The 13,300-nt window shown below is 45.1% G+C and overlaps 1 protein-coding gene across 1 annotated transcript in view; it reads left to right on the top strand.

Annotated features, from left to right (window-relative positions):
• The window catches only part of LOC114588958 (E3 ubiquitin-protein ligase RNF213-like), a 93,729-nt gene that overhangs the window by 12,726 nt on the left and 67,703 nt on the right, over positions 1 to 13,300 (top strand). Inside the window, exons 6-10 of the mRNA XM_077924089.1 lie at positions 716 to 891; positions 2,705 to 2,863; positions 5,388 to 5,584; positions 10,011 to 10,303; positions 11,964 to 12,220. Coding sequence (XP_077780215.1) covers positions 716 to 891; positions 2,705 to 2,863; positions 5,388 to 5,584; positions 10,011 to 10,303; positions 11,964 to 12,220 — 1,082 coding nt within the window. The remainder of the gene's footprint in view (positions 1 to 715; positions 892 to 2,704; positions 2,864 to 5,387; positions 5,585 to 10,010; positions 10,304 to 11,963; positions 12,221 to 13,300) is intronic.

Below are 13,300 nucleotides of genomic sequence, written 5' to 3'. Positions count from 1 at the left end.
TCAATTACAACATAGGATGGATTCAAGTTCAAATTCAAGTCAAGTTCAATGTATTTTTTTAAAAGAGAAAATCTTGAGTGATTGGTATAAGAGCTTGGTGAAATCTTTTAATCCTTATTATTCATTAGCTAACATATCTTCCAAAGTGAACTTCATCAACACTTCACTTGTATGTATTTTGTGCTCATATCACCAGGAACGGGAGCGGACTTCCTTTTAACACTCCCGTTTTTTACCAAATCAATCAAATTGAGCACTCCTTACCTTTGCTATTGGCTTCGGTCTTCTGGAAAGGTAACTGCTCGTGGCTGGATTGGAGGCTTTGCTCTCTACAAAGCCGTGTTGGTGCCTAGCTCACTGGCACACTTGACTCTCTCACACAAAGGCAGGGACCGGCAATACCAAGCGGCCGTTAGTGAGTCGCAGGACCTCAAGACACCTCAGTGCTCCTCTTGGGCTTTTGGTGGAGGTGCGTCACCCTTGTGCTCTTACCCTTAGGCTCCATAGGGTCAAATCTGACAGCAGCTGTCATATTCACGGTCCGCTTGCCATCTTGCGGAAACTTCTAAAATAACCCTTTCTGATGACCTGTCTCAAGCATAATTTTCTCATTGGGAGCCGGGCACAAGATTAAGCTCCACCCCACCCCCTTCCAAGCCACAAGGGACTAGTACATTTTTTCAAGCATTTTGAATCACATATGCCTATGTTACAGAAAGCCAAGTTGGAAGAACAGACTAAAGCGGAAAATGTCTGCAAAAAACCAGGAGAAGCAACAAGTCCAGCAGAAGGGTCTGAGAAGGGAAAGACTTCTGCTGCTACCAATGAGAAGAAGCAACAGAAAGATCAAAAGACTAAGAAGCAGCAGGCAAACCAGGAAGTCAAGCAGAGGTATAGCGCATTTCTGTTTATTTCAAAAGTGGTATTAAATTGGAATTGGCCAGTAGCAGTTGTTGCATAGTTCTGATCTGAAAGGTTAGAAACACGAAGCTTTACTAAATCTGAAATTACCACAAATACTCACCTAACGCACTTCACTATGTCCTGTTCATAGATCTTCCCAGTGCCACCAACATCTCATGAGTACCACTTCTAAAATACTATGATTTCTGTAAAGCATTTTTTAAAAGACCGCAATGGATAAGCTAACTGTTGGAGCAATCATTTTTACCCACTCATTATTTCTGTATTGATCAGTTCATTTTATTGTTTAGGAAGAAGTTGGAAGATAATAAACATTATACCTTTTAACATACCTGCTTGTTTTCCCTTTTGACATAAGCCACTTAAGGGTAGAGCAATCCAGATTAGAGGAAGCCAGTTTAATTTACCTTGGGATAAAATATGCCAGTGTGACTTAACCCTATTCCAAACTCTACTCAGAAGCCTAATGGAGGGAAAGAAGTCTTTAAAGTTGAGTTTGACTTATCCTACCCCTTTTGCTAGTGTAACTCTCACTGGGTTGCTAGGTCATATGACTGAGCTGAACAAAATTTGGAATAAGGTTAAAGCTGCCTCTCCACACCCCCAACATGCCCTGGAACCCCCCCCCCCCCAGGACTAAAAGCCTCAGTTCAGCTGGCTGAGCCAGGATGGAGGACTTGCCTAGAATATCTCTGGCTAAGCCAGCATGAAAGCCTTCAGTTGGTGTAGGAGATTGCCTGTTCCAAACATTACTCATCCTAGTGGATCTTGGGTTTGGATTGCTCCCTTAAATTGGTGACAGCCTCAGCTTCTCTTGAGGTTGTACCATGCCAGCCCAGGCGTAGCTCCACCCTTGCTGGTGTAATGTCTTTGCATCTTATTTGGGCAGAAGCCTGTCTGCTTATGTACTGCTACACATATGGACTTGCTATGTCTTTTCCAACACATAATTGATGTAATATAGTATTGGCATAGGTACTGCTAAAACTTTGGAGACTATGATGCAACTGTTCCTACCCTTGGCAGTAACAATATCTGTTCAGCTTGGAACTGAAGTTGGGAGGGTGGAGGCTTCTTAATGGCTCTGCACTTAGAGCCAAAACAAATCTCCAGCTGAACTTTTTGGCTTGGGGGGCATGGAGGGCACAGGTGTGAAGGAAACACATACCGTAGTTTATTTCATTTGCCAAACCCCGACACCCTCATCACCCTGGCAATTGGGGTGAACAGTATTCGTGAACCTTGTACATATTGGGTGGTGGTCAACTGTTAATTTCAACGGGTCTACTCAGAGTAAAACTTAAGGAGAGTGGCTAAATTAGGTCCTTTAATTTAGATGGGTCTGCTCTGAGTAATGCCTATTGCTTTTCGTTCCCAGCAATGGCATATTTTGGATTCTTTGAGCATCTGTTTGCATTTTCTGACCATAGGCACGTGTTAGTATCGAATAAGCTGCATAGTTTGAACTGAGTTGTGAACCTGGATCATACTGTTTGGTATTATGAATATTAGCTGAAATTTATAGGAAAGAGCTTGAGTTTTGATATCTCATCATTTGTTCCTTGAAGCTTCTGAAAGAGTTCTCTAATTTTATTCATACAGTGATACTTTGTGTCTCCTCTTGGTAGCTTTCTCCCTCTCCTCACCTCTAACATATAGAGTTGTGGTGTAGACTCTTCAACGCCATGGAACCATTTTCTGTTCTGATACATTGTGGTGCCCTACTCCATAAATTCATCAAAATATGTTGTACTGACCATTGTTGTCTTCACTGTTGCAGCCATGTGAGTTCTGATGAAGGCGTTACAGTATATTTTCATGCTATACTTTCCAAGGACTTCAAGTTGGATCCTGGGAAGCACAAAGTTTTTGTCAGGGCACAAGGCATATCTGGCTATGTTAACTGGAAGGAAAATGTCTGTGAGATGACTTTCACAAAGTGAGTACAATTTTGTGCATTCATTCAAGCTTTGGAATGGATTCATGGGCCATAAAGAATATTGCTATATGTAGAAGTGCTAGATGATGGTAACAAATAATAAGATCTGGCAAGGTATTTAGTCTCCCCTTTGATTTTTTCAGTACCTCTGTCCTAGCATTCTTGCTTTATCTTTTTCCAACTCTGCAGTTACTAATTTCCCCCCTAGTTCAGATAAGGCAGTTTTCATTAACCACGCTGATTGGGAACAGATGTCTACTTTTAAACATATCTCCAATTAAACATGATGACCAGAGGAGAAAGATATTACAGAAAGAACAAACGTCATTTTTATTCTCTCATTAGCAAGGTGAAACTGTAAAACTCCTTTGCTATTTTTATTATTGCCAGGAGGTATGATGTTACATTTACAGTATTGAAATGTTTTTTTAAATAAATGCAGCAGCATACAAATGTTGTTGTTATCCTTGTTACTTTGAAGTGGTAGTTGTGACTCTTGATTTTTAAAAACGTTTTGCTGTTTTCCTTGTTGTAAGCCATTTTGAACACTATTTTTCTGTGTGTGTGTGTGTGTGTGTGTGTGTGTAAAGTTTGCATGATGATAATGAAGTATTGTAACTGGATGTATCTCTGGGGTGGAGGCAAACCCTGTAATATGGAGTGATGTGGCCAGTACTGGACCAACTGTAAGGGAGAATAATGTGTCTCTGTGTGAACTCTCATACATCTCCTCTAGGAATCCCTTCGCAAGACGAAATTAATTCGTTCCGCAAGTCTCTTCGTCTTGCGGTTTTTTCGTCTTGCGATGCACGGTTTCCCATAGGAATGCATTGAAAATCAATTAATGCGTTCCTAGGGAAACCGCCTTCAGACCAGGTCCGGGGACAGACTGTCCCCGGACCTCTTCTGAAGGCTGGGGGGGGACAAGGGCTTTTCTTCCCACCCCCAGCATTTTAAAAAACCCTGGGACAGCGGAGGACTTCTCCGCTGTCCGGGCGATCTTAAAATGCTGGCGGGCGGCATTTTAAAATCGCCCCGGGACAGCGGAGGACTTCTCCGCTGTCCGGGGCGATTTAAAAGCCCCTGGGAAGGCAGGCAGGGGGGACAAAGACTTTCGCCCCCCGCCCGCCTTCAGAAGGTGTTCCCGCCCCCCCCCCCCCCGCCGCCCGGCTTCGCAGCAGCGCTACGAAGCCCGGTGGCTGGGGCAGGTGTTCCCGCCCCCCGCCCGGCTTCGCAGCAGCGCTACGAAGCCCGGTGGCTGGGGCAAGTGTTCCCGCCCCCCCCCCCCGCTTTGGAGCAGCGTTCCGAAGCGGGGTGGCTGGGGCAGGTGTTCCCGCCCCCCGCCCGGCTTCGCAGCAGCGCTACGAAGCCCGGTGGCTGGGGCAAGTGTTCCCGCCCCCCCACCCCGCTTCGGAGCAGCGTTCCGAAGCGGGGTGGCTGGGGCAGGTGTTCCCGCCCCCCGCCCGGCTTCGCAGCAGCGCTACGAAGCCCGGTGGCTGGGGCAAGTGTTCCCGCCCCGCCCACCCCACTTCGGAGCAGCGTTCCGAAGCGGGGTGGCTGGGGCAGGTGTTCCCGCCCCCCGCCCGGCTTCGCAGCAGCGCTACGAAGCCCGGTGGCTGGGGCAGGTGTTCCCGCCCCCCGCCCGGCTTCGCAGCAGCGCTACGAAGCCCGGTGGCTGGGGCAAGTGTTCCCGCCCCCCCCCCCGCTTCGGAGCAGCGTTCCGAAGCGGGGTGGCTGGGGCAGGTGTTCCCGCCCCCCGCCCGGCTTCGCAGCAGCGCTACGAAGCCCGGCGGCTGGGGCAGGTGTTCCCGCCCCCCCCCCCCCGCTTCGGAGCACCGGGAGAAGCGATCTCCCTGCAGCCCCTTGCTTCAAAAGAGGTCCGGGGGCAGACCTCTTTTGAAGCAAGGGGCGGTGGGGAGAAGCGATCTCCCCGCCGCCCCTTGCTTCAAAAGAGAAGACCCGCTGTCCCCGGGGCAAGCTCCGTTTTGCGAAGCAAGCCCATAGGGAAATTCGTCTTGCGAGGCAACTCGAAAACGAAAAAACCTTTCGTTTTGCGAGTTTTTCGTCTCGCGAGGCGTTCGTCTTGCGGGGTACCACTGTATGCACATCAACATGCTATGTAGGCTACTGAATTCTTGCCCTCTGGCTACTAAGGCTGCTTACTTGTTCCTCACATTGCAATAATAGCTATTAGGCTACATTATTCTTTTGTAGATTGTTCCACTATTAACCTCTTGAGAGTAGAATACCATGTATAAATAGGGGCCAGTGTTTAGAATAGTATTGTTCAACATGGGGGGAAAGTGCTGAGTTGTGTGTGTGTGTCTTCTTAATTTAGTATGTATGCATATCTGATCTAGCAACACTTTGTTCCAGGTCATTATGTTTTAAGGCATATAACTATATATTAAATGATAAATATTTGGAGACCTCTCCTTCCATAAAAGTTAGTTGAAAAAGTTTTGCCTATTGTCTTGCTTTACTGCTAAGATGTACATTTGTGTTTTGTTTTTTACAATTCTAGGGATCTTGGTGAGCATGGTCACCTAATGGAAGGCTGTGTCACTATTCATAAGGATAATATGGAGAAACCAATTCCCTATAAATACTATGTTGCACGTGGGAAGGACGGAGAATATGAATTCATTTACAAACCTTGTCAGAAAGGAATGATTGTAAATCGTTTTTTGTTTATAGAGTCAGCACTACTATGTGGCACAGGTAAGGAACTCTCTCTGCTTGTGGTGTATGATTGTGGTTTTGGTAATACTTTATAAACAGGGTTTGTGTGGTTCCCAAGAAAACAGAAATGGTATATAAAACATTTCTCCATGGAAGTTTCCAAGTTCTGGAACAAGTGCTAGACGTAGAACAGAGTCCAAGTAGCTAGAAGGAAGGCATAGATGACAGTATCATAGATGAGAGAAGGGCCAATATTGGAGGGCTGCTTGAACACCGCTTCATTTCTCGGGCCAGCATCTGGGGTCGCAGACCATCATTAAGAAGCCTAATAGGAGCTAGTGACTCTGACTGCTGTACTACTGCGTTGCCCAGCCTGTAGTCCCCCAGATGCTATTGGACTGCAGTTCCCATCAGTCCCACCAAGCATGGTCAGGGATGATAGCGGTTGTAACCCAAAGTATTCAGATGCTACTAAGTTGGGCTGCTGTAGTATGATCTAGCCTCCTGACTTGGCAGTAGACATTATTTCTCTCTGTGGGGGTAATGCCAAACTGAGATATAAAACTCCCCATTTGCTCGGGGAAGAACTTTCCAATGAATATGGCTATTAATTAAATGAACATGGAAGCAGTGGAATTCAGAAAGCACCTCCGAGGAAGTTAATGGAAATATGTACCGTATTTTTCGCACCATAGGACGCATCGGACAATAGGACGCACCTTGTTTTAGAGGGGGGAGAACAAGGGAAAAAAATTCTCCCCCTCTCTGCCCAGCGCCCCTTCAGCGAAGCGGCAGGAGGCGCTGCGCTGCGCAGAGAGGGGGAGAATTTCCCCCCTCTTGTTTTCCCCCTCTAAAACAAGGTGCCGTTTAAGGTGCATTCAGACGCCTTCAGGCGGCTACCTTGGAATTCTGGAGAGCGAGAGGGGTCGGGGCTTCTTTAGCCCTGCGCGTGCTCTCCTGGTTGGAGAGATGGCGCACGACTATAGAGGCTGCTTCAATAGCTGCGTGTCACCTCTCCAGCCGGGAGAGAGTCGCGGGGGGCTTCTTTAGCCCCGCACGTGCTCTCCCAGTTGGAGAGATGGCGCGCGGCTATAGAGGCTGCTTCAATAGCTGCGTGTCACCTCTCCAGCCGGGAGAGAGTTGCGGGGGGCTTTTTTAGCTCCGCACGTGCTCTCCCGGCTGGAGAGATGGCGCGCGGCTAAAGAGGCTCCTGCCATAGCTGCGTGTCACCTCTCCAGCCAGGAGAGGGTCGCGGGGCTATGCTGTCTTCTCTCCATAGGACGCACACACATTTGCCCTTCATTTTTGAAGGGGAAAAAGCGCGTCCTATGGTGCGAAAAATACGGTATTTGTTCATGCTACTTAGCAGTTGCTGGAATCATCTGAGAGCAATGTCCTGGACATCAAATTTCATGTATTGAACTTCAAATGGTCTTTAGACCATTATAAAATAGCAAACAAACATTCCTACTTATAGAATATTTAGGGAGAAGAAAGCAATTATAATTGGGCTAGCTATTAGGATTACGCAGTAATGTAAGGGGACTTTATATATGCTTGGTACATACATTGCAAAAGTCTACAGCTTCATAATTTGGGTAATTGTTTCTCCATTACTTCAGTTATCAAGAAACCCCTTTTACTTTATTTAGTGTCTTTACATCATGATCCTATGTATGTTTACTCAGAAGTAAGCAATACAGAGCTTAATTGCGTTTAATTCCAAGGAACTGTGTATAGGATGCACAATTTTTCTTAAACTGATGTTTCTTAAACTCCCCCAGTAGCGGTAGATGCAGTCTTCTTCCATGCTAAGTGGGAGACATGGGGGAAGACCAGGAATAGCTATTGCACAGAGACTTGGAAGAGCTAGCTAAATGAAAACCATGCACATTTTGTCACACAAAGTCTAATTTCTCTTCTGTAAACACATAGATGTTCAAATTATGATTGGATTGAGTGGAAATACATTTCCATCATCATAAAGGGCTGCAGTATTTGCAAGTATCCAGAGGTGGGGCTGCATTGCTGACCTACAGGTGAAACTCGAAAAATTAGAATATCGTGGTATAATTCATTTATTTCAGTAATTCAACTTAAAAGGTAATATATGAGATCGACTCATGACATGCAAAGTGAGATATGCTTCTACTTCTCAGAGGTCCAATCTTGCTCGATTTGCAATCCTTGTTTTGCTGATTTTCTTGAATATTCTAATTTTCTGAGATTGTTAATTTGGGGTTTTCATAAGCTGTATGCCATGATCATCGCAATGATAACAAATCAGGGCTTGACATATCTCGCTTTGCATGTCACGAGTCTATCTCATATATTAGTTTCACCTTTCAAGTTGAATTACGGAAATAAAGGAACTTTCCCCATATATTCTAATTTTTCGAGTTTCACCTGTAACTTCCCAACTCCCTCCATTGCTGCTGGTTATTGAAGGGGGGGGGGGGCAAGGGAGCTCAGTGCGGGCACAATACAGAGCCAATCCATCACTCCACCACTGTGCAGATTCCCCCCTGCCCTTCCCCTCTCGATAATCCGTAGTGGTGTGTGGCATTGGGGTACCAGGTCAACAATACAGCCCCCCCAGCCATTACTGCAGGTATGTGAACCAGGTGTAGACAAAGATTCTAATATCCATTCCTTCCACCAGAAGGTGCTTTATTCACTGCCTTCATGTTTTTTCTCTTGATGTGTGCATTGTGGTATGAATGTAGATGGCAATGGCAGGGTGGAAAAGAGAGAAACACTCGGCATTAATGCAACCTACTTGCCTAACCATTCTGCAAACAATCCATGCAGCACTTGTTTACCTTCTGTGAATCTGCCAGTTAGCTGAAAGTGGAACACTTGAGGCTTTCCCTCCAAAGGCTCTGCTTTGCAGGCAGAACAATTTGCAAAATGTTAACTGTGGCTAGCAGACTAGTGCCAGCAGGAGGGAGAGTGGAAGTGAGCCACACAATGGGGACTCGATATGTCTTGATGTCCAAATATCACAGGAGAGGATGGAGGATGGCAAATGTACATTGATACATAAAGGGAAGGAAGGTACCCAGTCCTCCTGCTGCTCCTTCCTTTGCCCTAACACACAGGAGTAATTATTATTAGTATTATTTATTCATACCTCGCCCATCTGGCTGGGTTTACCCAGCCACTCTGGGTAGCTTCTAACAGAATATTAAAAACACGATAAAACATCAAACATTAAAAACTTCCCTAAACAGGACTGCCTTCAGATGTCTTCTAAAAGTAAGATAGTTGTTTATTTCCTTGACATCTGCTGGGAGGGCGTTCCACAGGGCAGGTGCCACTAACAAGAAGGCTCTCTGCCTGGTTCCCTGTAACCTCGGAGCTGGACCTCAGTGTGTGGGCTGAACAATGGGGCTGGAGACAGTTCTTCAGGTATACTGTTTAGGGCTTTAAAGGTCAGAACCAACACTTTGGATTGTGCTCAGAAACGTACTGAGAGCCAATGTAGGTCTTTCAGGACCGGTTTTATATTGTCTCGGTGGCCACTCCCAGTCACCAGTCTAGCTGCCGCATTCTGGATTTATTGTAGTTTCCGGGTCTCCTCCAAAGGTAGCCTCATGTAGAACACATTGCAGTAGTCCAAGCGGGAGATAACTAGAGCATGCACCACTCTAGTGAAACAGTCTGTGGGCAGGTAGGGTCTCAACCTGCGTACCAGATGGAGCTGGTAGATAGCTGTCCTGGACACAGAATTGACCTGCACTTCCATGAGCAGCTGTGAGTCCAAAATGACTCCCAGGCTGTGCACCTGCTCCTTCAGGGAGCAGTTGCCCCATTCAGGACCAGGGAGTCCCCCACACCTGCCTGCTGCTGTCCCCCAAAAACAGTACTTCTGTCGTGTCAGGATTCAACCTCAGTTTGTTAGCTGCCATCCATCCTCCAACCGCCTCCGGACACTCACACAGGACATTCATCGCCTTCACTGGTTCTGATTTAAAAGAGAGGTAGAGCTGGGTGGTATCCACATACTGATGAACACCCAACCCAAACCCCCTGATAATCTCTCCCAGCAGCTTCATGTAGATGTTAAAAAGCATGGGGGAGAGGACGGAACCCTGAGGCACCCCACAAATGAGAGCCCAGGGGTCTGAACACTCATCCCTTAACACTACTTTCTGAACACGGCCCAGGAGGAAGGAGTGGAACCACTGTATAACAGTGCCCACAGGTCCCTCCCAGAAGGGAAATAACATCTATTTTTCTTCAAGAGTTTGCCCATGGCAGAAAGGAGCTGTGTGGTTTTTCTCTTCCAGGTTGGGGTTTTGCAGGAGACACCAGCAAATAGTGAAAGAGATTTCGATATGTGCAAGGGGAGGGAAGAGGGTATTTGCCAGAGGGATGACCTTTTTTTGCTATGGGCCTATAGGCGCCTGTATTTATTGAAACCTGATCTTGTGTTAATGAAACCTAATTTTTTTTTTAACAGATTGGCATCAGTATGACGATATAGTATGTGTTAAACCATCTGACACTTTCTGGAATACTATTAAGAAGAACATTCCTGGGCTTCAAAATCCAGAGAAAGAGGTTGTGAAAGGAAAACAAATAGCAGCAAAGGTGATGCTAGAAAGTCTCTTCAGTATATTGAACACTTGGACTCCGCTCAATGTCAGCAGCTTCATCTATCAGTTCCATCAGTTTTTTTGGGTGAATAGGAAACCAATGATATATGAGGACAAGCCAAAGGAATGGACTGATTTACAGTTTGGAGAAAAAGAGGTATTGTAAATCAAAGTTGCAATTACCTAGAACAAGATTTTCTACATTCTGAGGCACCACATGTTTAAATGAAATTGCAGGCTTTTTCAGTAGTGTTTCAAATATATGCAAGCACCCTGTTCAGCCGCTGCCTCACCCTGTTCTGCCCCTTTTTGTGACTTTTTGGGTCACTTCTGTGTTCGGAGCAATGTGTGTATACACAGTTGCACACACTGAACACACATTAATACAAAGTTGCCTGTAATAAATCTGATGGATCTATAACATTTTGTGCAGCCTTTGCAGAGCTAGAGGGACAATACTCTTAGGTAGCTGCTGACCCATCCCCGGACTAATTGCTGCTACCTTCACTTGGAATGCACTGGCAGAGAAGGTACTCAGTGGCATTGTGGCACCTAGGCCATGCAAGCACGCATGTGTGTGCCATCAACAGAACCCACCTCACTAGGTCAGCCCATGATGCCAATGCCCCTGGGTGCATGGGATGCAGAGGATTCATGAAGCCTGCACGCCAGCTCAGCTAGTGCCAAGCTGGACCACGCTGCGCCCCTGCCTGCCTGCCTACCTGATGCAGCCCTTGGTAGGCAACCCCCCGCCCCCAATGCTGGGCCATTCAGCAAGGGAGCTGGGGAGGCGGCAGCAGGGCCAGGCTGAGTGAGAGGGCTCAGAGACCCCCACCAGCAGGCAGGGCAGGACGGGGATCCCTGCATGGGGGCACCTGGCTCATACTCCCTAAAAAGCATGGGCCTGGGGCTGTGGCCCCTCCACATACCCCCACGCTACACGTCTAGGTACACTGCTGGCTCTGTTCTTTTTCAGCTGGCATATTATTTATGCTGGCCACTGAGGAGGTTCCTTGGTACTAAGCATAAAGAATGGACACATCACATCTGTAAATGTCACTGTTTTCTGTATAGAGGTGAATAATTATTTTGGAATGTGCTATTGGACATAGTATTTTCATTGATGCTGGCCATAAGCCATAGTTAGTCAAATCATGTGTGGTAGTGTAGGGAGTATAAGTATTCCTCACTTTGCTCCTCCTTTTCTAGAGTGGGGAAACAAGTCAGCCACTCCATTGTTTAGCTTTGTGGCAAATCGGCAGTTATGGTTCAGTTGTGTGAAGCAAATCATGAGTGCTGGTTCACATGTAATGCCAAGGTAGCTACTCCATGGTTTGTTTACCCAACTCTAGAGAGGGACAAAGTGGGAACATCTTGAGCTGCATGCACTTGTGCACAGGCTTGCTTGCTTATTTATTTATTTATTTGCTAGCCTTTTATAAACTGCGTAATATTTTAAAACGTCTCTTAGGTGGTGTATGTTTTAATGATCTTTAATATTGTACAACAATGAAACAGTAGTGTAAAAACTTCCAAAATACATATAAAAAAAACAACTGGAATTCATCTAGTTCAGGTGCATAAAACTGGTTCCAGACTTATGGGTCATGGAAAGCCTGGGCAGATATGTCCTTTAAAGACACTGGAAGCAACTAATGGTTTCTGTTTTATGTATGGCATTAGCCCTGATTTGTGGCCAGAATTCTGTGTCAATCTAACCATTTAATGATAATCTGAGTAAGCATTTCAGATTAAGTAATTGTCTTCTAAAGAAAATAGGTGGAGTTGGTTTTTATTACTTTCATCCTTTTCTCTAGATCAAGCAGTTAATTCTCAATTATTTAAGAGAAACAGCCCATCCCCTCCTTAATCAGAACAATGGAAGCTGTCCATCTTGGAACAAGACAAAGAAAAATAAGCTGGGCCTGGCAGTGATCATTCTTTTACTAGGAGAATATTATAGACTTCCAACATCAAAAGAAGATCTGGTGCAGTTATGTAGCCTTCTTTGTTTGGAGAAACCACCAGCAGATGAAGCAAAATCTTTCAAAGAACTGTTTTCACATGAGCTACGGTATGTAATTTTGGATTTGAAAATTCAGGTTTAGTGTTAATTAAATACTAGTGTTTCAAGTTTGTGACATTGTTTTAGCAGTTCACTGATATGCACAACTTCAACAGGCTCATAATTCTATACTTTAGGAGGAATTAAGTGTCATTCAATTATGATTTTTCTGTCAGCACAAGCATTTTTGATTGACAAATAAAACAACCCTTGGGAGTAAGAGGGGAGAAATTTCCATTGTGCTAGTAGGAGCTATATGTCCATAAAGATGCACTTGTTGATTTTTTTTGCCTCCTAGAACAGGGTATGTCATTTTAGGGGGTGAAATTTAACCTTTGCAAATTTCTTCAGTGAGCAGTCTTTAACAGGGGTCAGCAAACTTTATCAGCAGAGGGCCGGTCCACTGTCCCTCAGACCTTGTGTGGGGCCGGACTATATGGGGGGGGGGAATGAATGAATTCCTATGTCCCACAAATAACCCAGAGATGCATTTTAAATAAAAGGACACATTCTATTCATGTAAAAACATGCTGGTTCCCAGACCATCTGCAGGCCGGATTTAGAAGGCAATTGGGCCAGATCTGGCCCCCGGGCCTTAGTTTGCCTACCCATGCTTTAAAATATGTTTTTTGGTGTGAAGAATTCAACTGAGCTATTTTTGTGATTGACACCATTTAGCTTGGTAAGTATATTAGATGAAGAAACACATAAACTGCTTTTGGAAAACCAAAGAATTTTAGTTTTGCTTTTTGAAAACATCACGTAAACCTAAATAATATTAATATATAATATATAATACTTGACAATCAGTTCTAATGATTTCTGTGCAATTTTATTCATACTATACTATATTAAAATACCTTTTGAATTCCGAACTTTTTAGTACTTGTTTTGTAATTTGTAAGTTGAAATAATCAGCATTCCATACTCCTAGAGAAAAAGTAGTAACTTTATGAGACACAACAGAAAAATATAATTTGACTCATTTTTTGTGTGCAATTTTAAAGATATCTGGCTTGGTTCTGCCACTGGCAGAAGTGGAAGAGATGATTTTGCTGATTCCCCTTGCATGTTTCCTTCCTGAAAAAT

The sequence above is a fragment of the Podarcis muralis genome, chromosome 2 (assembly GCF_964188315.1).
Source record: "Podarcis muralis chromosome 2, rPodMur119.hap1.1, whole genome shotgun sequence".
Lineage (NCBI taxonomy): Eukaryota > Metazoa > Chordata > Lepidosauria > Squamata > Lacertidae > Podarcis > Podarcis muralis.
This window is presented reverse-complemented; position numbering and strand designations above follow the sequence as displayed.